We start from the raw sequence: 25,806 nt of genomic DNA on the forward strand, positions 1-25,806 counted from the left end.
CGTCATGTTCGATGTATGGTAAGTGATGTTATCTACCACGTTCATAAATAACAAATATATATTGATCAGCTTACCGATACAATCGGCGCAAGTCCAACAAGTTGCAAGGTGTGTGATATAGAAAGGGAAATATACCAACAAAATATGTAGTTCGATAGCTTCGATGTGTTGGTAAGCGACAATAAACGAGGTCTGGCACTAGCAACGGCACATGTTGAATTTGCAATACAATTTGTTTGAATTTAATCTTTTACCTAAGCGATGTCAGAAAGACCAGAAATAGCCGAAGATGCTGTGCTGAAGCGTAGCGAGCGCATTCCTGAGGGCACTCCCCAGGTTCAGGGCTATGATTTCAACCAGGGCGTTGATTACAGCAAGCTCTTTGAATCATATAAAAACACCGGATTCCAAGCCACAAATCTCTGCCTGGCTATGCAAGAGATTAATAAAATGGTGAGCGCAATTGAATCCCTGACAGTCGACAACTCAAGCACTAAACACTGACAGCTTGATTGCAGGGCTCAACCGCTGGATGCAGAGCAGGAGGACCTCCATGAATCAGACGACTTCATTCGGCGTCGGAGCAATTGCACTATATTTTTGGGCTACACCTCCAACCTGGTATCGTCCGGAATGAGAGAGACGATACGTTTCCTTGCCGAGCATCGGATGATCGACTGCATTGTAACCACCGCTGGTGGCGTGGAGGAGGATTTCATAAAATGCCTTGCCCCCACATTCATGGGTTCCTTCGACCTCAACGGACGGGAGTTGCGCGACCGGGGAATCAATCGCATTGGCAATCTGCTGGTCCCCAACGACAATTACTGCAAGTTTGAGGACTGGTTAATGCCACTGCTCGATGAAATGCTCGAAGAGCAGCGCGCCAAGGGCAAGGTGTGGTCTCCATCTCGCATCATCAATCGACTGGGCGAAAGGATTGCGGATCCCAGGTCGATCTACTACTGGACAGCCAAGAATCAAATTCCCGTCTTCTGTCCGGCACTAACAGATGGCAGTCTTGGTGATATGATGTACTTCCACTCGTTCCGTCAGCCTGGCCTGGTCGTGGATATAATCTCCGATCTGCGACGCCTCAACACAATGTCCGTCAAGGCCGTCAACAGTGGCATGATCATCGTGGGTGGCGGTGTCACCAAGCATCACATCTGCAATGCAAATTTGATGCGAAATGGCGCCGACTTCTCGGTGTTCATCAACACCGCTTCGGAATTCGATGGCAGCGACAGTGGCGCCCGTCCAGACGAGGCAATATCTTGGGGTAAGATACGCAAAGATGCTACGCCTGTTAAGGTGTACGCCGAGGCCAGTTTGGTCTTCCCCCTCATTGTGGCCGAAACCTTTGCCAAGCGGCATTTTTTCAAGAAAAATGTTGACTCTCCCCCAGTGTAAATAAATGTTTATGTAGGGAAAAAGTAATGGACACGTATGTAACTTATTAACTTGTAACTTGTGTCCTGCGCCCACCCGCCAAGTAACACTTAAATTGCCAATATATCTGTGGGGCGCAGCGTACAAGCCAGAGGCCATTTATATTTTCCACTGTACCGTCTGGCTTGCGCGAGTAAAAAGCCCCCTCTGGACCAACATCGGACGATTCGTTACATGAATTATGCATACATCTGTGAAACATTAAAATTAAATTTAAAAATGCATTAAATTAAAACTGTACCGGAAAACACCATCACCACCACTCTTCTTCATCAGCGATCTTTCACGGTAGATCGGGCGTTTTCAGCCTAGTTTTTTGAAAGTTTGAAATCCTTTCCAGACGTCCTTGCCAGATTCACGTGGAGCCTGGCAAGGTGCTTCACTCCAGAAGTAAACCGTCCCAAGCAAAGTTGTCATTGGCAGCAGGAGAAAACCATTAAGCGTCGTTGGAGATGTTGCAGAATGTGATAAAGACAAGAAGCCTTTCATTTTAGACTCTAGTGGGTAATAATTTGTTATGTAGGGGCCGGATAGTTTGTAGAGTGCCGCTAAAATGCAACTTTTGTTTGCCCGTGTCCACAATCAGCAGTAAGATTGTGGTCGCAGATGTTTACTTTATCGTCTGGTGTGTCCTTAATTGTTTGGACTGGCGGTACACATAAATGCTTTACCACCGCGACTTTGCATTTGTAGTCTTGCGCTTGATGGTCGGTTCGGAAATTGTTGGAGGACCAAACAATGCAGTCGCATGAGCCCATAAAATTAGTCGTTTATTTTGTGACCACTAATGTAAGAGTTTGGCTGGGCTTCCCCGTCACTTACTCAAATCTTTCCCCTTTTTTTTTTCTCCTCTATATAGTATGGCCTGGAACTTTGACTGGTGTCTGTGCGCATCATTAAAGCCAAGGGGGAAACTTTTTTTCGCACACTTTCTTTTTTGTTCTCTCTGTGCCTCTGGCCCTGCCACTGTACTGTCCTGTCCCCCCTCTGCCAATTGCATCGACAGTGGGTGCTACATATTTCAGCGATTTTCATGCAGCAGACGCAAGGGAAGGAGGAGAAATTTTTTGGCAACTTTTTCACAACTGCTTGGAAGTTTTTTCCCGGTTTTTTACCCTCCATTTTAAATGAACGTGGGGCACAGGGTGTGCGAGCATATAATATAGCAACCAATGTGTGTTCTATCAAATTTCTGAAATGTATATACAGGATACAGTTTTAGTTGCACTTGTGCTTCTGCACTCTGCATAACTTTGGTCATCGATTAACACAAATTTATGTTATCTGGCAGGGGAATCAATTGCAGACAGAGGACCATTATCGGCAGACGACCACTGCTAAGAAAGTTCTTAACTGCATCCACACACACACACACATTGGCTGTCCCTCTTCAACAAACTCTCACTTAAAAACTAATTACGAACAAAGCTGTTGCTGCAAGTCGTTTTGTTCTCCTTGCGGCTAGCAGGACAGGCTGAGGCGGCAGCTAAGTGCGTAGATTTTTACCAGAACCAGTACCAGTGTGGCTGCCAAGCTAGTCCCTCCCTCCGCGATTACTAGGAAATTAAAACTACATTAAAACTTCTGCAGTTGACAGAGCAAGAAGAAAGAAAGCATCCGCCGTCCAACAGGATTTCCTCAGGCTGCTGGACTCGCTCGTGGGTTCGTCACATCACCACTGGGGCTTGCCTCAATATCGCATCGGGTACAGTTGCTATAATTAATGGCTGTTCCCTCCATGGTATCCGAAGTGGCGCCTGCATTCTGGTCGTTTCCATGGAAATGTGTGCACTGGGCCGCAGTAAAAAAGCATTCACAGGTTATTTGCTCGGATGACGCGAACGACCGCGCTCCTCAGCATAATATGTTTGCAGGACGTCTCCGGTCGGAGACTGGGATCGCCCGACGCAACTCCAGCTCCCGACGTTCCAGATGCACGCTACCCTGTTCCGGCTCCTGGCGTCTTCTGAGTTGGTGCGCTCTTTCTTGCATCATGAGAAGGCTGAGGAAGCACTAAGTGCGTAGATTTTCCAGATTTGCCAGAACCAGTACCAGTGTGGCTGCCAAGTAAGTCCCCTCCTCCCGTGATTACTAGAAAATTAAAACTACATTAAAACTTCTGCAGTTGACAGAGCAAGAGGAAAGAAAGCAAACGATGGGGCGTTTAAGGAATTGTTTATTTATTCTAATGTGTGCTCGCCATGCCACTAGTGGGTAGAGTAGATGCTAGAGTGGCTCCGCCATCCAACAGGACTTCTTCAGGCTGGTCGACTCGCTCGTGGGCTCGTCACGTCACCACTGGTGTTTGAGTTGGGACTCGTCGCATACCGACGGCATATCTTGAGGCTCGACTCCTTGATCGCGTTGGAGAAACTCAACGCTGTTGAAAGTCGCTGCCGATCCCCCAATATCGCATCGGGGACAGTTATAGTTTATGGCTGTACCATCCAAGGGAACCGAAGTGGCGCCTCCATTCAGGTCGTTGGTCTGGAAATGTGTGCACTGGACACCAGGTAAAGAATTATGCATAGGGTAATTGCCCGGATGACGTGGGTGACCGCGCTCCTCAGCAAAACGTGTTTGTCGCCCGTCTCCGGTCGGATACTGAGCTCGCCCGTGGTTCAGATTCTGGGATCGCCCGACCTCATTCTGTATCATAGCGGCCTCATGACGACGCAACTCCTGCTCCCGACGATCAAGCTCAGCGCTAAACTGTTCCAGCTCCTGTCGTCTTCTAGTTTGGTTGGCTCGCTCCTTCAAAATGGCATTTTCTTCAGTCTTGAACGATTCCCCAGCACTGTCAATCATTTGGTTGACTACCATACCCAATCTGCGATCTAGCTCCGGAATATTCCTTCGGATTTCCGGGTCTTGCGCGGTCAATGGGCGTAGGCAGAGTGAAAAGAAGCCTAGCTTATCCTCGCTTCCTCTCCACTGTTCCAAACGTCCAATGGCTTGCAGTGAAAGGTTCCAGACATCTTCGACCAGGTTGTTCTGGACCTGATGGGGCGGTTGGACCTGCTGGTGTTGCAGGTGCTGCTCGATCGGATGGTTTTCCGGGTGGTGCGGGTGCTGCTCGATCGGATGATTTTGCGGGTGGTGCAGGTCCTGCTCGAGTGGACGGTTTTGCGGGTGGTGCAGGTGCTGCTCGCTGGGATGGTTTTGCGGGTGGTGCAGGTGCTGCTCGATCGGATGGTTTTGCGGGTGGTGCTGGAGCTGCTGGTGCTGCTCGATTGGGTGGTTTTGCGGGTGGTGCTGGGGCTGCTCGCTCGGTTGGTTCGGCGGGTGGTGCGGCTGCTGCTCGCTCGGATGGTTCTGCGGGTGGTGCGGCTGCTGCTCGATTTTTGCTCGGTTTTGGTGCGGTACCAGCAGGTATTGCTGATTCTGCTGGTTCGGATGGTTATGCTGGATTACATTGTTTTGTTGGTGTGACTGGATTGGATGGTGCGTGTTCGGTTGGTTCGGTTGGTTCGGTTGGTTCGGTTGCTGCATTTGTAAATTGTATTGCGGCCTGTGCCCCATGGGGACGGCTCGGTAACTGAAAGGCAGTCCAGCCCTCATCTGATTCAGCAGCACTTGGTTTGCCTGTCTCACGCTTTGTAGGATAGACGGGGCTTCCGTGTCGGGCACGACCGTTCGGCTTGGAGAAGCCCAAGTAATACCCCCACCAGAATTGCCGGCATTGGCTTGTACGTCCGTTTGTGTACCATCGACACCATCCACTGTTGGTGTACCAGCGCCACTATCCGCTTGGTCATTGCCGCGCGACTCCATCTTCTCGGCCAAATCGCCGTCATACTCGGCCAGCACCATCTGCATGCTTAACTGCATGTTGTCCATGTTTAGGAATGGCTCGCTCAGACGTCCCATATCTTTCAGCTGTCCGTACATCAACAACATCAGGCAGTTGCGAGCGTACTTGTCGTTCTTGCAGGCCCGTTTGAAGTGGCGCAGCCACTTCTGCGTGAGCACGTGCTCGTTCTTGGTAATCTGATCCCCAAGCAATTGGGCCAGCATACGCGTCTGTGAGGCAAAGTGCTGGTCCAGGGCTTTTTCGTTTAGGGTAGACGTCATCTCGGCCAGCCAAAAATAGTTTAGTTTTAGAAAATGTGAAAACCGGAATAATTTGGAAATTTGTGGAAAGTAAGTTTTTGAATACTGGAATCTAGATTTGGAAAAACACAGAATTTTTTTTTGGTGCTATTAAAAATGTTGAATCGGAATCAAATTTTAGAGTTGATCTGAAACGTATGAAGGTTGCGAACACACTGAACGGAACTAATTTTATGTGAGGGTACATGAAAATGCCTACACCCAAAGGCCTACTATTGATCTGAAAAAGAGAGATTTTTTCATCGGTGGACTTTTGTTTTAGTCGAACTTCAGGAAGCTCACTATTTCTGGCCAATACGAACTAGGCCAATTGTCTTTTTCCAATTGTACTTTTCCACTTTCCACTTCCACTGTCAGCTTCTGTAGGGCACCTCTGGAGAGTTCGAGCTTTTACCACTAGTTTCTAAGAAGAAAATTGCCATGACTTCTTGAACTTCTTCAACGGACTCACCTCCTGATTTCATGTCGTTAACATATAAATCGCGCAACACGACTTTGGACCCCAATGGATTATGTGACTGTATTCAGCTTAAAAACTTGGATGTCGTTATTGGGGAGGTGACGCCACAAGATAAACTGCTACAGAGAATCTGGCTCTGCCACCCGCACACATCGGTACATCTGGCAGATATGATATCTCCGGTAATTCCAATTGGAAATGTACGAGATCGAATAATTGTGCTGAAAAGCCTTGCCTAAATTATGAGCTTCTTCAACGAGAACCCAGAGGAAGCCATCAAATGCGAACCTCACCTTGGTAGACGAACACGAATCGGCTAACAAGCTTACAGTTCGAGCTCTTCACAATGAAGTTCTTCAGCGGACATCGTTGATTTTGGCTCGAAGACATGTTCTACTTCCCAGAACTGACACTCCCGCTCATCTAACTGGACAACAGGGGCAGGCTCCTGCAATGATCCTGGCGATGCAATGAAGGACGATGACTTGCTGCGGCTACTGCGGCTGACTGGATACGGGTACTGGCATATAATGGAGAAGCGTATGGCGCTTTGATGGGGAAGTACGACAGGGACCTGATCGAACTAGGAGTGAGCATTCGATTTACGAGCGCTGGTCAGCTCAAAGAGCTTGTTGCGAACGGCTCACCCGAACACCAACTGTTGTGGTAGGTCTTGGTCGGCGCTTCCGAATATGTCCCGGCTATGGCTTTGCCATCAGCAGCAGAGGGGTACGCATTTTTCGCACCTTAATGGCATAAATACCGCAAATACTTGCAGGAATCTCATGCCCATGCCCTCGCTCCCTCATACGGTTCTTCCCACTCTTCCGCTCTTCTATCCCACTCTGGCAGCCTTATTAATTCCTTGACTGCTGCTTTGGTATTTTTTGCTCTGTTGGCGCCTTTCTCCTTTCCACTCATAAATTGCGCAAATTCCTCTTGTGGAGCGTGAAAGAAAAATAAAAGAGCGATGGGGTGGGGTAGTGGAAGGGGCCTGATTTGATGGTGTGGTCACATCTAATTTCACTGCATGTCTTTTGCACGCTTATTAAAGTATAAATCATTTGACGACTCCTTCTCACCCTCTCACCCTAACACCCTCTCTCTATCCACTCTCCACTCTCTCCTCTATTCGCCTGGTGCTGCAAAGTGACCAACAAATACGTCATAGAGGAGAAACTGTCATCAACCGAAAAATAGCCAGCGGGAAAGTTGTGAGACGCGGCAAGGGCCGCTGATCAATATTTATACTCGATATCGACTCGGCTATTGATGCTGAACGCGGAAATACGGAGACGTCTAACTGAACAACAAAACTAATGCTCTCCCTATACTTTTTCAGAATCGGATATAAAAATGACCAAGAGAGGCCGAAGCCGTTGCCGTTGATACCCTTGTGCGACTCATCGTTCTTATGACAGCTGGTATATGATTTCCGTATTAGGAAAACACTTCAAGTACTTGCTGTCAAGTACTAGGTACTCTCTGTAAAAGTACAAAAATGGGAGAAAAGAAAGAGGAATTGAAAGTAAGGAAAACATAATGAGGACCGGAAGGAGTGGGGCAGAATCCGGAGAGGGAGTCGAACAGCAGCACTAGCCGTAGCCGTGGCTGTAGCCGCAGCCAAAGGTAATGTCGGCACTGCCCCAGATGGTTAGCCAAAGTACATTATAGTCCTTGGTCGGCTGCAAGCTGGCATGGCTTGGCTTGGCTGCAACAAATGTAGCAGAAAACCGCAGCCGAGAGTAGTGCAATTAAATACAGGAAATAATGGCCACCACAGAAGAGCAGGAGCATCAGCAGGGGTGGTCCCTGTGTGTGTGTGGCACACAGGAAACGACAGGATGCAGGAAACATGCACAGCATCTTGGCCAGCAGCAGTAGCAGCATCAGAGAAGAGGCGAAAAGGCAGGCCAACAGTTTTGAGGCGGAAAGAAATGGCCAGCTTTCAGCCAGACAGAAGCCGGTGGACGCTTTCCGTAGATGGGCGCTCTCAAGGGTTTTGGCATTCACTGATTGCTGGGCTCTCAAACTAATCATCCAAAGCTAATGACTGTCCACAAATCCCTTTAAGAGTTCCTCTTTTGTCCAAGTTGCTCGCATACTGTGCTCTATGACCTATGTTTAATAGAATAGAATATTTGGCTTCATAATGTAGCGCATTCTCATCGGAGCTTCTACGCACACCATGGGAATATCCATCACAGATCTAACCATACACAGACAACATTTGGCTGGGGTTTTCTCTGGCCAGAACTTTGCGTCTCAAAAGGACATCATCTCATCGAATATGGTTTTGTGGGTTGTCTGTGTGTGCGTGTGTGCGTTTGTGGGGGTGGTGGAAATATTTTATAATTCAATTTTCTATTGGAAGCTTTGAATACAGTATATCGTATCGTATCGTATAGTACATACATGTGCCAGACTCTAATTGAATTCAATATGCACTTAAGCGGCATCCGTTCATAATGAAATTTCGCAACAAAATTGTAGACGAAAGTGTGGCCTGGACAAAAGAGTGTCGACAAATATTGTGTTGCCATGCTAATGCAAAGTTCTGCTTCAATATATATTTCACTTTTCCATTGCACCATAAATAATATGGCAAAGAGGTGGAGGATGAGGAGGTGGAGGAGGAGGAGGAGGAACGGAGCAGGCCAGGAAGCGGAGTCCAGGCAACAGAGAAATTGAAATTAAATTGCCATTCGACTGAAGGAATCCCCATTGCCAGTCAAAGCAAACTCTGAGCTCTGCAAAACCATATTCTCAGGCCAGATATATTATTTTCTTTTTGTATTCTCCATTCCATTCCATTCTATTCCGTTCTATTCTGTTTTATTTCATTTGATGTTTTATTTTGCACTCGGGCAAATAATCGATTGTCAGTCAGGACCAACAGGCGCTCAATTTGACTTTCAATTGGAATGTTAGCTAAAGTATGAGCAGATGCTTCAATATTGCACATAGCATTGGATATAAGTTCCGACACAGGGAGAAAACGTATCCAGAATGAGGCGTGAAAGCCATACGATTTTCATTCAGACTTCATGCACTTCTCTCAGTGTGTGAAAAATTCCTTAGGATTGAGTTCGCCTGGAGTTTTATTGATTGATTTGCAATGCCCATGGCCCATAGCCCAGGCATCAGGCACAGGCACAGGCACAGGCACAAGAACCAGCAACAGCTTCTGGCTTCTGCTGATGATGGAGCAACAGCTTCTTCTGCCTTCAGTCATTGGGCGTCACGTTGCGTATGCTTAATATTGTTATGCTGCTTCCATCCGCTTCTTTGCTTCTCGAAACTTTCCCCAAGAAATTCAATGATCAAGTGTACATTTTAATGAAGCACTCTGTAGTATGTACATACTAATATCTAGTATCTAGACATGTACCTAAATATATGTATATAAATAAAAATTGTACACAGAAATCAACTCTATTGCATGCCAATTTCCGGAGAAAAGTATGTATGTACATATGTATATTCGCATCGGAAGAGGGTAGGAATGGCTTTTGGGTAGTTGAAACTTTTTTCATTAAAACTCTTGAGCTAGAGTGCCACCGGGCAGAGGGAGAGAGTGTTCCGGGGGCTTCTGTGCAGAAGCCCCATCTGGGCTAAGTGAGTGCAAAATGTTATTTTATTGTCAACAAGCTAAGTTACCCAAAAAATACACTCCAAAGATGAAGGAAGACCCATGCCCCCACAGCTGGAGGAATTGTCGTAGCTGATGTCAAAATTTATTTAATATGCTGCATAAACAAAAAGCAACAAGGACACGAACACGGACACGCTCATAAACTCATTTACAAACAACTGCTCCCAAGGAATATTTTTTAATATTACCTCAAGGATTTCCTTGCCTCAACTCTCCATTCCCATTCCCATTCTATTTATGAAAATAAAAATATTTCTGTATCGGCTTGGCCAACGCCCCACAACTTTTTTCATTAATTTAAAAACGTCTAGAGTATTGGCGTGTCTGGGGTGTAGGGCTCTGCACCCTAGTGATTAGTCCTCGGCAAATCACTTTCCACACTGAAAGCCATGCTGGAAATGACATTAAAAATGTTATTGTAACTTTTGGCACTCAACGTTCTGGCGGGGACAGAATTATTATCAACTTATGCTGTCGATTTTCGCCGGTTTGGGGAGCATCTGGTTAAATTTTCATTTTTAATTTAATTTTTAAATAATTGAATTGATTAATAAAATATCAGAAGACGGAGATGAAAACTGTACAGAGGACAGAGAGCTAGAAGAGCGGAAAAATCGATGTAGCAGTTGTTTTTAGAATAGCCATACTACGGTTTATGGTTACCAATTTATGGTTAAAGATTGTCTAAATTTCATCTGGAATTCGTGCATCCCACTATTCGCATTCCAACTGACCCAAAAAACAACGTTAGCCAAGAGGAGAGTAGAAGTATGGGGATGGAAAAACAACCAGAGATACCATGAATATGCATGGGGCATGTGCATATTGGTAATGGCATTGCCAAGCCAACGAAAAGTTGCTTAAAAAATCATCAAAAAATTCGCATTAAGTGCAGGAGAGCTTTTTGGTTGAGGCAGATGCGTCAGCATCCGTTGGCTACGTGTCCGCATCCGTATCCGAATCCACATCCACATCCAAATCTGTCATGCTCTTTGCTGCTGGTGCTGCGGTTAGAGAAAAAAACAAAAATGAATATGGAAAGAACAGATCTACTTGTAAAACCGCATTCAAAAAGCTGAAGCAAACACGGGAATGGAAGTGAGAGTGGGGATTGCTTAAAGCTTGAACTCAATATGTGCATTACTTTCGCTTTCCTGTGACACACAGGAGGGGCTGTGCTGGTCCCCTGCTCTACTGTGGTGGCGGGCCTACTTCTCTGCTTTGTCGTAGGCAATCTGTGACCCAAATCCCAGAGACCGACGCCTTAAAGCCTTAAGCAAACTGTGTCAGTTGGCAGCCACTCCACTCCGCCTGCTTTTCCGCTCAGCTCAGCTCCGCTCCGCTCCACTCCAGAACCACTACCTCTACCTCCACAACCACCTCCACCTCCACGTTCTGCCTCTACTCTCTCTTCTTTGCCTACTCTCGCATCAAAAAACAAATATTGGCTCTTGCCGCAATAACCAGGTAAGCCCCATGCTAAGTTCTGCTCTATCATCGGGGGCCCCGGGTCTCCATTCTCCATAGAAAATGGGTCACACTCCACGCTCCCACTCCCACCCATGCCATCGCGCTGTTATGGCAACTAAAGGATAGGCAAAATTATGGGCAAAACTTTGAGCCATTGTAATTGCGTCACAGATATGACTTTAACCCTTTTGGCGGCATCAGCTCTCAAGGCATAGATTCTCTCTCACACACACCATATCGTGGGGCTTTGAAATTTTAATGGCATTTAAGTGAGTGTACAGGGGCGTGGCTGTCGCGCTTGAATTAACAAATTAATGCAAATGCTTTTTGAAATCATTCCACTCATCCGCATGCCTCAATCCTCCTGCCTTGTCCTCGCTTAACCTTAATTTAATGAATATTTATGAGCAGCGGCATGTTTTTTCCCTGTCTTATTTTTGCATCATCTTGGCGGGGACGCAATCGGGGAAGGGGAAGGGGACGTGGACGGGGACGGGTACGGGGACTACTGCATTTCGATCTCAGGTTGTAATTTAATTGCAATAAAGAAAAAGCAGTAGCAACAGCAACCAGAAGCAACAACATCCGTTTCCGTTTGCACCACGACATCCCGTCAAGTGCGGCCATCGCATTAGAATGCCGCGAAGCTGTCGTCCATCTCCCGTCCCATCTCCGTCGTGATGGATGAGCACTCTGACACTCCACTCTCCCCCTCCTGTCTGTCGATCATTGCACTCCATGCTGCTCCGACGCTGACTCTGACTCTGGGTCTGAAACAAAGCCAGCCTGCGGCTCTCACAACTGCTCCTGGTCGTGTTTCTCCTCCTGCTCATGCTCTTCGTTGCACTCGTTTAATTGCATTATGCCGCAGGTTGTCGCATTGCCCTGAAACTCCTGGCACTCCAAAGACGACGGACAACGACACTGCATTAATTTGCATGTGAAAAAACTGCATTCCCCTGTTTCTGTGGCTCAACTTGGATGATGATGCTGCTGCTGCTGCTTGCCCTCCAGTGGATTTAATGAAGTCAACAAGCTGCGGCTGCTTTTTGCCAGACGAATAGACGAAGAGAGCTTCTGTCTCCAGTTTCCACTTTAAGTGCTACGTTTATTCCAGGAAAAAACAATGAACAATTTCACTGGCACTTTCCTGTCTTAACGCTAGAGGTGCCATTCAACGATTCTCCAAGCGAAGGGATACATTTTTAGGGGAAAAGGAGAAACAATTGCATGTCTTTAAATCGGGGGGCACGAGATTGTCGTCCAGTATCTGGCAGCATTCAGGGACAAAGTCGTCCTCAACCACCGTCCTGTTGTTAGGCAGCCAGGAGATTCTGGCAGCGGAGCCAAACAGCATTATATTTTCACGGATCTTCCGATAAGCCTTGATAGCCGCATCGTTGTTAATGTAGGCAAATATGTACACGTAGCTACGCGGGCGATCCTCGTAGACACGGACACCTGTGAAGGCGCACAAGGAGCGCATCTGTTCGTAAACATGGTAGGGACTCGGATCGTCGCTCGACTCCATGATCAACTCTTTCGAGTTTCGCGATGGATATATGGCAATGTCCAAGTTTATATCACGGAAGCGCTGGCTCAAACTAAAGAAGATAAAGAAATTAACAAATGGATATATATTCTATTGGATAACAAACGCACACATGAATAGCCTCCGTCTGGAGGGACGCATCGATGTACTGCAGAAAGGCGAATCCACGACTGTTGTTTTGAAAGTCAACCTTGAAGCGCATGACAAAGATCTCGCCCAGTTCGCTAGCCACCCGAGCGATCTCGTCTATGCTATATGTGGCAAACGGGGCCTTGAACATCAGATATAGCTGGTGAACAAAAAAAGTTTGGTTAGCGTCTGAATATGCGTGGAGTGTGTGGGGACGCGACAGGGCTTACTTCGCCGGCACCACTTTCCAGCTCGGATCGGAGTTTCTTGTCAAGCACGCGTCGTGAGGCTATGTAGACGGTTCCGTTCAATTGCCTTTTGGAGTATTGGCTCTGAAAATCCATTTTAAAAAGCAGAAAAAGCACACACAAAATTCTACGGCACGAGCGCAAAGGGTGAAAAGACTTTTGGTTCGACCAGACTGTGCGAAGAAAAACTATTCCAGTGCTGCCACATTGCAGCGATCCATCGATTGATCGATAGTATATCGATAGAAACTCAAATTTAAATGTATATTTACGTATCAGGTTTTTAAATAGGAACTTCGCTGCAGTTTGAACTATTCGTATTCTCCAGGGTATCACTTCCTGATTTTAGTAGACTTTTGTTCTATCTAGCTTCTTTTTGTTGTTTTTTCATGTCAGGGCATCTCTTTGCTTTGTTTTTTGACAGGCAGCGCGTGCTTTTTTCTAGCTCATGCCTAACAATATAAATGTATGCAGGCAGGCACAACTTTTGCACCAGTGCTTGCCACAAGCCGCAGCACCAACGTATCGCTGCGGTTGGGCCCACCCTATCTGGGGGCATTGTAGAGGTTGCGGTGCACTCAAGTGCCTGCTGCTTCTGCTTCTGGTGCTGCTTCATTTTCCTAATTTATACGCGCGCTGTGCTAATGAAAATTTACGTGGCAAGGCGACCGCACACTTTGTTGCCGGCGTGTGGTTTGGGATGGTGGTGGGTGCTACAAGAGGAGCGGTGTGGGTGGGATATGGCACTTGAGCCAGCACCTAAGATACTCTGAGCTGCACCTCTATCGCGTCCACTGATCCCCAAAACTCTGGGGTTGGTGAACATTCACTTCAACATACACTTCGCAAGCCGGAAGATTTATTTCAAAAGGAGAATTTCATTCAAATTTTCTGTAAAAGTAAAATAAAAAATACAAGGGGAACTTTATAAATCTGATTGAAAGTGTTAGTCGAAAAATGGAAGAGGACACTCAAGAAGTGAAGCTGGATAACTATTTCCGATCCCAGCTTAGCAGATATGAGACGTACTACAAGAATTTAGCCTGCCAGTCGGATCGGGTAATCATTGACAAATGGTTGGAGGTCTTCTATGCGGCTCCCGCTGCCGAGAAGATTGCCAGGAACGGACTGATGCTTCTCCTGAACGGTCACCTGTCGGACTTCGGCTTCCTCAAGGATCCTTTCACGGATATGCGCAATTTCGGCACAAATCTCAACATCGTGTTGGATACATATGAGGGAATCCCGGAATCGGATATGTCTGACCAATCAGCTCCCTCAGAACAAACCGAAACCGCTTTGTCTCGGCGTATTGAAGAAGGATACCTGGAATCCATTTCAGAGGTCTCCTCGGAGCTTGGGTCCTCCGATGAGCAGCCCTCCAGCGCCGTCACAGTGATAAGAAATCTAAGCCATCGGCGGTCTAACCACAGTCCTGATTTCCTTGGATGTCATCAATCAAATGAAAGCGTTATGCAGAAGATACAATCCTTCGAGAGAATCGCTCAGCGAACTCAAATGGAAGCCGCTTTGAATTCTACCAAAGGCAGTGAGCACATTATGAACTTTCGAAAGATTTTGGCAAAACGAATAACCTCCGTCAACTTGCCACGTCTCACTGCAGGGGAGCCTCGAAAAGCTGCTATCAACGAATACGCCTCTTTGGGTGACTTGCAACTCCGCTTTGATGAACTGGCCAAGCGCTTGGGTATTGAGTCCTCTCAAAAGAGCCGCCTAACGGAGGGGCAGTCACCAGCAAGAGAAGCACCAGAATGCGCTATCCTGGGAGCAACTCCTTCTTTGGGTGAGAATATAAGGACCATGGCTCAGTACAATGAGAAACGGCTACGTATTGTTACCAAAACCGAACAGATACCAGGAAGAGCTAAGCAAAACCTGCCAGAACCTTCCCAGGACCCAGTAGAGATGACTCAACGCAGCCAGGAATGGCGGCATGACGATGTAACAGACAAGCGGACCAATGCCATAATTCCATCACCTTCTCTTGGTGAGAGAATAAGGATCATGACCCAGAACCACGACACACCGAATTCCGAGTGTACCACATCCAAACGGACACAAGGAGGCGTTGAGCAGATGACACCAATAGTCCCAAAATCTCTGCTTGGCAAAAATGTGCGATATCAGGATCAAAAGATCTGTGAATATCGTGCTATGGATGCCACAACAGGATGCGCACCACGAGGGTGCGAACCAATAGAAAACCCAAGCACAAAATCTTATCTGGTTGATCAAAAGGAGATCTGGAGTACACGTCGCGAGGAACCACGATCCAAAGATGCCACTACCGAATGGACACCAAGAGATGGTGAAAGAACAGTAAGACCTTCTTACGTTGAACAGATCTGTAGTAAACGCTTTATGGAACCGCGTTTCAAGGATGCCACAACCGAATGGACACTAAGAGAACCAACAGAAAAATCAAGCCTGAAACCTTCACAGGATGATCACAAGCAGATTCTGAATAAAGGCCATAAGGCACCGAGTTCTAAGGATGCCACAATAGGATGCACACCACGAGGGTGCGAGCCAATAGAAAACCCAAGCACAAAATCTTATATGGTTGATCAAAAGGAGATCTGGAGTACACGCCACGAGGAACCACGATCCAAAGATGCCACAACCGAATGGACCCCACAAGATGGTGTGATGGATGATCAAAAGAAGATCCGGAGTAAAGGCCACGAAGAACCGCGTTTTAAGGATGCCACAACTAAGTGTACACCAAAAAAAGAAGAACTAACAACAAAATTTAATAAAAAATCGACAAAACCTTCCCTGGACGATAAAGCAAGGCTCCTGATGGAATTCTCTGAAAAACCGTGTTCCAAAGATGCCGCAACTGAATGGACACCAAGAGAAGGCAGAATTATAGAAAACCCAAGCTTAAAACTGGTTGATCCAAAGCAGACACGGAGTAAGCGCCACGAAGAACCGCGTCCCAAAGACGCAACAAGCAAAGGGACACCAAAAGGTTATGCGCAAGATGAAACCATAGTCTCCTCTTCAGATGGACAAATACGGATTCTGACTGAAAGGAACGAGGAACTGCGTCGTCAGTGCCTGGTGTACTACCATGAAGATGGCCGTTTGAGGAAGCACCCAGCGGATGGCTCTCAGTTTAAACGTATGTCCAAGGGTTTCGAAATCGGTGTCTTTCGGTGCATGAAGCGTCTCAGGCGCTGGAACGGAGCTCCACATAGCCTGAAGTTCTTTTTAACTGTCTTCAAGAGTTGCGGAGTGCGCGTGGGTCATTCGCGATTGCGGTCCTTGGACCGGCGCTTGGAGCTGATGGCCACTAGGTGGTTGGATGAGCAGCTGCGCATCCGAAGGGAGCGCGTCTGGAGCCTCTACCGCCAGTCCGTACAGTCCAAGGGAGAGAGTGAACCCATACTCACGCCGAGGGTAGCGAAAGAGCTGGACCAACTGATTGAGAGCCGCAAGAAGATCATAATGGAGGAGATGGCCCACACGGCCAAGCTGAAGGAGCTGTGGGTGGAGTACTGTCTCGGCAAGATCCGGGACCAGCAGTTGCGGCAGGTTCTGCAGAAACTCGATGAGAAGTACCTGAAGCTCGTGAAGAGCTTGAATAAGCTGGCCCGCCGTCAGGACAAGCTCTCGAAGCATAGCGCAGCGCTGGGTTGTTCATTAATTAATTTAATTTAAGCACTACACTACGCTTTATTAAAAACCTGACGCAAATGGAAACAAACAAATTACACAAACAAAATAAAGGAACAATATAGACGTAAAGAGAAGTAACCTTTTTATAATTATGCAATGTTTCCGCTGCTGCTTTGCACAAAAACGCAGAAAAATGTGAAATGTATTTATGAGCAAAAATACCCTGTACTAGAAATTATAAACAAGTTCGTAGAAAAATTAAAAATCGAATTATGCTTGTTGTACTATCACAAATATTCTTTAAAATTCAACCACACTACTCCACACTACCATGTTGCCCAGTACACCCTTTACTGAACAAACTCCCAAAGGGTATTAATAACAAAGCGAAATACAAGGAAAATGGTTGCCAGCTGGCTGGGGAGCATTTGCCATTTTGTAAGCAAACTGAAAATTAGCACTAAAAAGGAAATAAAACATAGGAAAAGAGAAATAGAAAACTGTCGCTAAAAGCGTTGGTCCCCAGTACTGGCCAGAGTCGACGGGGCGTGGTCAAGCAGGGAGAGGGAGAGGCAGAGGGACTGGAAGTCGAGCGGTGTTCAGTGGTCACTGAACTTCACTTTGAATTGCAGTAAGCCTGAAGCCCAAGTTAAAGCAATGCAAACTAATTTATACACGTACATATATAGTAATGTACATATATGTATGTACATAAATATCTGTACGAATATAGAATATGTATAAACATATACTCGTAAAAGCTATAACTTTTGCCATTAATGATGGCTTCATCAGCTTTCGGTTCGGGGTAAAATTTATGGTCTATATTCAGAAATTTGCATAGAACGCTACTCAATCGCCTGTCTGCGTCTGCATTAATTAATTATTTATAGCTTGCGAAACATGGTACTCCTCCTCCTCCTCCCCGTCCTCCTCGTGCTCCTCGTACTCCCGTATCGCCCGCCCCTTGCCCGATGCCACCTTGTATCCTTGTATCACAACATTGTTTGCTCAGTTGCAAAATTTTGCTGTCTGCCAGGGCTTAAAGCGTCGTCGCCGTGTTTGTCCTAGTCCCCCTTTAAGTCCGCCTTTAAGCAAGACATCGTCACCACTTCTATCCCTTGGGCCCTCTTATCTAACAGAATTGATCGACAAAATATAGTTTTGGTTCGAGGCTCATGTGCATGGCAGGCACGCACACATAATTATAATTTTTACAACGTCTAAATAAACGCAAATATTTTATGCACAGAGGCAAATGCCGCGCGACTGGAAGCGGATTTCGATGGGGTTCCGAGCTCCAGAGCTCCAGAGCTTCAGAGCTTCAGAGCTGTCTGTAATGAATGACTGGCCAAAGAAGGTAGCGCGAAAGTCAGGCAGGCACTTGTCAATTCTCGAAAAACAAAGGGTATCAGGGTATCATTTCGGGGTATTATTTGCTCACTTTTTGGTGAGGTTTGTGACGCACCAGGAAGTGCAGCTAAATATGGTTTGATTGTATTGAGAGAAAGGGAAAGGAATGTTCGTTTTGAATGGAATTTTTAGAATGGATATATGTCCACAGACGCACAAAATGTATGATATGATGATCAAATTCATTCCTTTTTGGACTGGACTTGATATCAAGCTGCTTTTTTTTGTATGTGCATGAATTCATATCAAATACTCGTTAATAGATACGACACATACCATTGTTTTAGTTTTGGAACCACGTACATATGTGTAGTAGAGAGTATACTCAATTTGATCAGGATTTTTTTGTGTGTGTTCTCATTGATCGTTTTTTTAACCGAGTATTTATTCTTTTTGAACAATTTCAAATAGCATTAAGAATATAATTTATGCCACTCAGCGCGCTGAGGCCAGGCAGTATCAACGATGAGAGTACTTCTCAGGGCCCTCTCTTTGCTTCTCTCTGTCCACGTGTTTCTCATTGGTTACCTGGCGATTCTTATGGGTATCTGACGGTAGCTGTAGCTGGGCAGAGGCTATAAATATGATTGAATTGTCGGACCATTGAGTCAGTAAATTTTTGAATTTCACGCTATAAGTCAGTCCACGGAGGGCGAACTGCAACAAGATCGACTCACAGGAGAGGGAGCTAAAAAACAATCAAGTAATAGGAGCTGGAACTGAAGAAAGATCGAGTCACAGCAGCAGAAACTGAAGGAAGAACGACACACAGGAGCACTTAGTGAAGAAAACACAGTCACAGAAGTGTCAAGACAGAAGTAAAAGGAAAGCCAGGAAATCAAATAAACTATGTTGTTCAAAGTCTTGCTGGTGAGTAAGAACCTTCGGGATTGTGGACTTCATGTGGATATACACTCGTAATGTATGCATCGGTAATCCTGAACAGCTCGCACTGCTGTCTACTCTGGGCAGTGATGCAAAGCCCCAACTGCTGGTAACATCGCCAGTGAATTATGCAACGGTAGGAGGAGGTACCTGGCTAGCTGCTGCTGCACCCTCGGCTTACTTTCCGGCTTATGCCAGCTATCCGGCATACGCGTCGTATGCGTATGCACCGGTTTATGGCGCATACGCCACGTATCCATACTACTCATATCTGCGACGATGATTCCAAGGATATCCGTTGATCTGTTGATCTGTTGCTATTGTAAAACCTAAAAATTTGTGTGCTTTTTACTTGTTTTTTTTTTTTGTAACTTTATTCGATTAAATTTACTCTTCTTTGTATGTAAATGAGTTCTTGTTTTGCCCCCCGTTTGTGTGCTGTGTTTTAATGATATTTCCTCGGCCTGATTCGATTTGGGAGCAGAAAAATCAAAGTGGCAACACTTGGCCGCATAAATACATAAAATGATAAGCAAATCAATAAACGGCAAAGGGCATGGCATCCAACTGTTCTGTGGGTTTTTCTTTTCCCCACTCGTTTCTCAAATTTGCTTACATCTGCGCATATTTTCACTGGCACACGTCTGGCATCAGGGAAATGGGTGGATAGGAGAGGAGAGGAGAGGAGAGGAGAACTGTGTGGCCAGGGGCAATCCTTGTCAGTGAGGAGTATCTCGGTAGCCCGCTACTGATTTACCTTACGTGTATAAATCTTTTATTCATGTAATCCATTTGAAAAACACGTTTGCACATGATTGTGTGCGGGCTATACTCGTATAGCAAAAAAAGGGAAGCTCTTTCTATACATACGGTATACGAGTATACGAGTATACGTACGTATGTGTCCATGTGCCCATGTGTATGTGCGTCTTGGTTGGTGTATATTTGATTTGAAAAATCGTCAAAATTATATAAAGTGAATACAAATTTCATTTACTCAGCTTTTTATTGCTCTGCCAGTTGGCAGACAAACATTGGTTGCCAATCGTTACTGCACACCACTCTCCATAAATGTAGTTACACCTTGGATTTGGCTTCGATGGGATTCTGGCGAATCGTACCTATCACTGATAGAACTGATAGCACTTTAGCTATTTGCTGTTTGAGTTTCAGTTTTCTGTGAAATATATACAAATATGTATGCACCTATACCTATGTTTTTTCTTTACCTTTTTTCGACTTCTAATAGTAGTCTCTTAACTTTTTGGTCATTTAGCAAAAATTCCCGTCCCATACTGCTTATCTTATTTTTGGCTGCTTAGAACTCTTTACTTTTCACAGAAACACTTTTTTTGGGGGCAACAAAATAGAGAGCACGATAGAGAAATGCCACATAGAAGGCACAACGCCCAACAAAAGTTTTCCAGAGCTTGACGCAGTTTTATTGAATAAAAGGTCATTAAATTTGGACGCTATCTATGGCAAGAACTTGTGGCAATGGGGCATGGCGTGCTCTTCCCCAACCAATGCTCGCCCTGCCTTTTGCCTGGATTTTACTAGCCTTTTCCGCTTGCGTAGGAAACTTTACAACTACTTGGCATTTACTACCTGTGCAGACAGGAGGGTGGCGTTGGTGACAGCAGCAGGGACAGAGGTAGGATCCGGCAGTAGATGATGCCAAAGTTTTGATAAGCAGCAGCAGAAGGAGAGCTCCCGCCAGAGGGGCAACGAGAGCCCCATGCCCCAGGCTCTGCCTTTCAGCGCGCTGCACAAAGTCAACCAGAAAACTTGACAGGGGTGCAGAGAGCAGAAAAAAGAAGAGAGCACAGGAATTGCCGAAAGGAAACATATTTCATATAGAAAAGAAATCCTTTTAAATGGAAAGTTTAATCCAAGCAAAAGTTTGGGGCGTAGGAGTAGATGCCTGGCTCTCGATAAGAACTCAGCCAAACCGTAGAGGGGAGTGGGGAACCGTGCCGTAAAGCGGAGGGGAGTACAAATTGGTGCCACAAAGAACTCGAAAGGAGTCCAAGTTGGAGTCCATTTTGTTGTCAGGATATGGGGAAAGGAGAAGTGTGCTCTGCTCGCTGATATATAGTATACAATTCTTTATTTACACAGATTGGTCACAAGGAATGGGATGGAACGGAACGGAATGGGATGGGATGCGTTACTTCTTCAGCAGCACGGGTGCGGCGGCAGCGATGGGCGTGGTGTATGCAGCGGCCACTGGGGCAGCAATGGGCGAGGTGTAGGCGGCGTAGCGGGCAACTGGTGCTGTGTATGCGGCGGTGTAGGGGGAGGCAAACGGAGCAGTGTAGGCGGCGGCATAGGGGGAGGCAAACGGAGCGGTGTAGGCAGCAGTGTACGCAGCAGGAAAGGCGGCGCTATGGGCAACCGAGTGGGCGGTGAAACTGGAAGCATAAGGTGCCACATAGGCGGCGCTTCCCACCACAGCCGGAGCGGTGTAGGCCAGAGGAGCGGCAGCCAGGATGCCAGGCTTGGCAGCAGCCACGGCCACAACAGCGAAGAAGCAGACAGCGAACTATATTTGAAGATTGGAATAAGTTAATCTGGCAATGGCAAGTTAAATCCCAAAGATAGTTACGTATTTCATGTTGATGGCTTGGGTTTTTTGTTGATTTCTTTAGCGGATAGTTGTGCTACTGCTTGAAGCTGTGAGCTCTGTTTGATGTTCGATTGGTAGAGCTCTTCAGTTTTTATACGCAACAGCCCAGACCCAAACATGACACATCCATTGGGGGCAGGCCCCCTCGGCCGAAGACAGCGCCGGCAGGCGAAGGCCGCGCTTACAAATGCATCGAACATCGCTGCCAGACGCCTCGACACTTGGCCAACAGTTGGACGCTGTGCTGTTCCAGTTTAGTGGCCTAATGCAATCAGTGGGCAATCGGTGGGCAATCGGAGCGGCCCTCCATTGTTGGCCACGCACTCGTGGCACGTGCTGAGGCGCAATTTGGTTTGACATTGGTGGCGGCGTCAGCGGCAATTGAAATGCGACGTGCCACGGGGTGGAACAAAGGCCGTAAACCAATTATGATCATGGCATGGCATCCCTTGTCTCCATTTAGTTTTTAGCTACAATTATTCAGGAACTTTGGAATTAGGCGGGCATCACTAGCCGGGAACTAGTTCATTGCTTGAATCCTGATCCGGCACTACATTCAAATGGTTTCTCGGAACCATCGCGAAACTTTTCACCTTCCCTTGGCAACTTTTGAAACGTCCTGCCTGAACTCTACCCTCATCATCAGATTCTTCTATTGTTCTCATGAATAATTTGTGGAAACCACTTCAAGGCTGCTCCTGCCTTTTCCCTCTCTTGTGCCTCAGGCTCCGTACATATGTACCCCCTTCCTGCCCCATCCTACACATGTACCCCTCCGGCCAAATGTCGCCGGAATACTTTAGACAAATTCAAAACAAAATTTCTTTAATAGACTTCTTCTTGCAGGGGGTGAGGTTGGGGTGGGCAGGAGCTTCTTGATGATGGGGGTGTCATGTGTGCCGTTCACTTTTTACGGCACTTAAACGACGCATTAACGCGCACGCACAGCTGTTGCCACGCCCACCTTGCCCCCAGGCCTCAGCCCTGCCCCAAGCCGGTGGCAGTTGGGCCTTTATGATGGCAATAAGCTCTACTTGGGGCAGGGCCCCGAGTCGAGTCCGGGTCTGGGTCCGGGTCTGCGACTGGGCCTGTGCAAAAGTGGCGCGAATATTTCACGGAACTTGTTCAAAAGTTCTTTGTTAATACCCTCGATAGGGGCATATTAGCGGGCCTATACGTATACCAAATTGGGGACATTTTGTTAATGAAATTATTCGAATTTTTAGTATCCGAAAAATACGTGGGGGAACGTTTTGAGTGGCAGCTACGGCCGCGACTCTACACTTACACCCGACAATCAGTCAGTATGGCTCCTCTCCGCCTGAGGTCGCACACATTGCACTACTAAGAGTGTGTGAGAGAGAGACAGAAAATGAGCAAGCGCGTGGACGGCGTTGCATAACCACTGCAAATTGATTTGTTCCTTCTGGCTACAATAATAATGCACTCTGAACCAGATTCTTCAATTTGGCAGATATAGTAATTCTCTATAGTTCTGCGCTTTTAGTCTTCAAAATTGTGGATACCACAGATTTTCGTTTTTTGTGAAGGCGAAAGGCGAAATTTGTCACGTGCCAATTAATGAGTAACTTTCCGTACATCAGTGTATATAAACCATTCCTTATGGTTATTTGGTTTCAGCTATGAGGAGGTGGGGAGGTCGCCCTCCGTCCTAAGTTTTGTCCGCGTCAAACGGAGCAAATTTTGTGCGCTCGACTTTTTTTGTGTGGAAATTTCTTGCTTTTTAATTACTTGCTCACTTGCCACTCATGAATCCATCTGGCCCTGCTGGTCCCCAGGGGCTAAAGGAGGGAGTGTTACCCTTTGATATGCTTCTCCTCCTCCTCCTTTGCGCCACTCGAGAGTTGCGCGCTACACTTGAGCCAGAGAGAGAGAGAGTCATTGAGAGAGGGAGAATGGGGGGTTGCAGGCAACCCATCAAAGCTTTTAGGCGGATTAACCAATATAATAATTTTAGTCACAAGTCCTCGACACAAACTTGACAATGAAAGCAACATGGCTGCTGCAGCTGCGGCTGCTGCTGCTGATGATGAGGCACATGGCCCAAGTCAAGTGCCAAAACAAATATGTTGTGCTCCGGCTGCGGTTTCTGGGACAAGATTTCAATTTGATGTAGCTCCTCCTCCTCCTCCTCCGCTAGACGAGTCCTGCAGCATGATTGTGCATTTAGTAGACCGCTCAGACACGCTCTCGAAAAAGGGAAGGGAACCAAGAGATGGAGCCCAAGGATTGGCAATAGGCTGGTTCGTATGCACAGTCACATGGCAAACACTTGAGTGTCGTCACAAAGCACTGAAGATGGGGCTGGGTGTGGCAGTACGTGCAGGACGTACAGGACGTGCAGGAAGCTTCAGCAACAGTGGCAAAAATACTTCAAGCAACAGTCAAAAACAGAACTGGCAACAATTTTGCCTTTCCAACAGTTTCCCCAATCCCCGAATCCCCCAATCCCCAACCTCCAACCGATGCCAAATCCCTACCACATTTTGCGACCCACCCCCATCAGCAGAGCTTCTCACCCAGCTCCCTTTTCCTTTCGCAGCCCTTACTTCTCTTTGCCAGTCCCTTTTCCATGCTATTCCACCCCTCTCACCCACCTTCCCCTCGATCCATTGCATTTCAGAATTCGCGTAATTGGCATTTTTAAGCAAAATTCACGCTTCAACACTTTTTCAAGTGTGAGTCTGCGAGTGAGTGTGTGTTTGAGTCTGTAAGTGAGTGTATGAGTGTGTGTTTGAATCTGTGAATGAGTACACGAGTGCAGATATGTATAGACATACATATGTACATGTGTGATACACCCCTCACTTGGTATATCCACTCGATATTTCTAATTAGTGGAGTTTTAGGCTCTGTCATATTCCCGTCTTGACATTCTCCCTTCTCTTAACGATTCTGCACCAATTTATGACATTTATTAATTAATTTTTGCCAGCAGCCCTCCGAGCTGTTTATTAGACTGTGATTAGCAGGGATAATCTGTGGGATAATCTAGGTCGGTTTCATGGCTAATTGAAGCGAAACCCAACTTAAATCAAGCGAAATCGGTTGGCACATTCCTCTTCAGCACACTCTGGAGAAGCAGACACTACTCGTATACGTACGAGCATACGACATTCAAGAAGTAATCATAAAATGCGATAAATATTACTGTGATTGTGCGAGTGGCTACCGTTTCGGAGGCACCAGTGCAGCCGTAGCCGCAGCCCCCAAGGTCAGGGCCAAATCGGAGTCGAAGTAACGGACGCGAAGGCACGCACATGGTCAAAGGCTTGATCAGCAGAAAATCTACAACAAATCTAGCCAAGAATTGCGCATGCGCAACGTCAATTCGTCAGTCGTTGACTTGGCAAACGTTCGAATGAATCCATATGTTCAACTCTGGGAGGCGTGATCTGCATGGGAAAACAACTGAAGCCCCAATAGAGTGGTGGGCCGAAAAGTGTAAGTGGCTATAAAAGAGTCGAGTGGCTCTCTGTTGGACATCACACAGCCACAGCTCATCCACCAAGCGACAATCCCCCTCAGAAAAACACCACAAGCCCAACGCAATCAAAATGTTCAAACTCGTAAGTATTCAGAGGATCCGATCCAAATTCCCAGCTCCAGGCTGATCTCATTCTTCATTCTTCCAGGTTGCTGTCTGCTTCTTCGCTCTTGTGGCCGTGGCTGCTGCCAAGCCTGGCATCCTGGCTGCCGCTCCTCTGGCCTACACCGCTCCGGCTGTGGTGGGAAGCGCCGCCTATGTGGCACCTTATGCTTCCAGTTTCACCGCCCACTCGGTTGCCCATAGCGCCGCCTTTCCTGCTGCGTACACTGCTGCCTACACCGCTCCGTTTGCCTCCCCCTATGCCGCCGCCTACACTGCTCCGTTTGCCTCCCCCTATGCCGCCGCCTACACCTCTCCATTGGCCTACAGCTCACCCTATGTGGCCCGTCCATACGCTGCTCCCCTTCTGCTGAAGAAGTAAGCCCGAGTGATCCATTCCTCACTCTTGCGAGATAGTGCACTATGATCGTATTTCTCATGGTTTGGCATTGATTTTCCTCTCATCCCTGCACTTAGTGATTTTTTTAAAAAGTGATTTTAGTGATTTTTGTTCTTTTTTTTTTTGAAGTAAACGTATAAGAACT

At 46.7% G+C, this 25,806-nt stretch overlaps 7 protein-coding genes across 8 annotated transcripts; 4 read left to right on the forward strand and 3 right to left on the reverse strand.

The window, feature by feature from the left end:
• Positions 1-177: 177 nt before the first annotated feature.
• LOC108153296 (probable deoxyhypusine synthase) lies at positions 178-1,708 on the forward strand. 2 transcript variants are annotated; one of them, XM_017283184.2, is made up of 2 exons: positions 178-453; positions 508-1,708. In XM_017283184.2, exons 1-2 carry the CDS (start codon positions 262-264, stop codon positions 1,411-1,413), a joined length of 1,098 nt encoding a protein of 365 aa, XP_017138673.1. In that variant the 5' UTR covers positions 178-261; the 3' UTR covers positions 1,414-1,708. The 2 variants fall into 2 exon arrangements, with proteins under 2 accessions (XP_017138673.1, XP_017138674.1); XM_017283185.2 differs by having other exon boundaries at positions 258-453; positions 519-1,708.
• Positions 1,709-3,611: 1,903 nt separating this feature from the next.
• On the reverse strand, positions 3,612-5,730 carry LOC108153627 (putative mediator of RNA polymerase II transcription subunit 26). The gene has a single exon (XM_017283732.2). It carries the CDS (start codon positions 5,524-5,526, stop codon positions 3,745-3,747), a length of 1,782 nt encoding a protein of 593 aa, XP_017139221.1. The 5' UTR covers positions 5,527-5,730; the 3' UTR covers positions 3,612-3,744.
• Positions 5,731-12,225: 6,495 nt separating this feature from the next.
• LOC108165517 lies at positions 12,226-13,241 on the reverse strand. Its single transcript, XM_017301574.2, has 3 exons — positions 13,062-13,241; positions 12,813-12,991; positions 12,226-12,754 (listed from the first exon to the last, which is right to left on the reverse strand). The coding sequence occupies exons 1-3, from the start codon at positions 13,173-13,175 to the stop codon at positions 12,325-12,327; spliced, it is 723 nt and encodes a 240-aa protein (XP_017157063.1). The 5' UTR covers positions 13,176-13,241; the 3' UTR covers positions 12,226-12,324.
• A 324-nt stretch (positions 13,242-13,565) lies between these two features.
• Positions 13,566-16,963, forward strand: LOC108153698. The gene is made up of 2 exons (XM_017283824.2): positions 13,566-14,628; positions 14,704-16,963. The coding sequence occupies exons 1-2, from the start codon at positions 14,037-14,039 to the stop codon at positions 16,764-16,766; spliced, it is 2,655 nt and encodes an 884-aa protein (XP_017139313.1). The 5' UTR covers positions 13,566-14,036; the 3' UTR covers positions 16,767-16,963.
• A 1,777-nt stretch (positions 16,964-18,740) lies between these two features.
• Positions 18,741-19,424, forward strand: LOC108150784. Its single transcript, XM_017279084.2, has 2 exons — positions 18,741-19,007; positions 19,084-19,424. The coding sequence occupies exons 1-2, from the start codon at positions 18,987-18,989 to the stop codon at positions 19,303-19,305; spliced, it is 243 nt and encodes an 80-aa protein (XP_017134573.1). The 5' UTR covers positions 18,741-18,986; the 3' UTR covers positions 19,306-19,424.
• A 1,693-nt stretch (positions 19,425-21,117) lies between these two features.
• Positions 21,118-21,719, reverse strand: LOC108153693 (pupal cuticle protein C1B). The gene is made up of 2 exons (XM_017283819.2): positions 21,631-21,719; positions 21,118-21,567 (listed from the first exon to the last, which is right to left on the reverse strand). Exons 1-2 carry the CDS (start codon positions 21,637-21,639, stop codon positions 21,193-21,195), a joined length of 384 nt encoding a protein of 127 aa, XP_017139308.1. The 5' UTR covers positions 21,640-21,719; the 3' UTR covers positions 21,118-21,192.
• Positions 21,720-25,131: 3,412 nt separating this feature from the next.
• LOC108153695 (vitelline membrane protein Vm26Ab) lies at positions 25,132-25,806 on the forward strand. Its single transcript, XM_017283820.2, has 2 exons — positions 25,132-25,241; positions 25,308-25,806. Exons 1-2 carry the CDS (start codon positions 25,230-25,232, stop codon positions 25,641-25,643), a joined length of 348 nt encoding a protein of 115 aa, XP_017139309.1. The 5' UTR covers positions 25,132-25,229; the 3' UTR covers positions 25,644-25,806.

The sequence above is a fragment of the Drosophila miranda genome, chromosome XR (genome assembly GCF_003369915.1).
Source record: "Drosophila miranda strain MSH22 chromosome XR, D.miranda_PacBio2.1, whole genome shotgun sequence".
NCBI lineage: Eukaryota > Metazoa > Arthropoda > Insecta > Diptera > Drosophilidae > Drosophila > Drosophila miranda.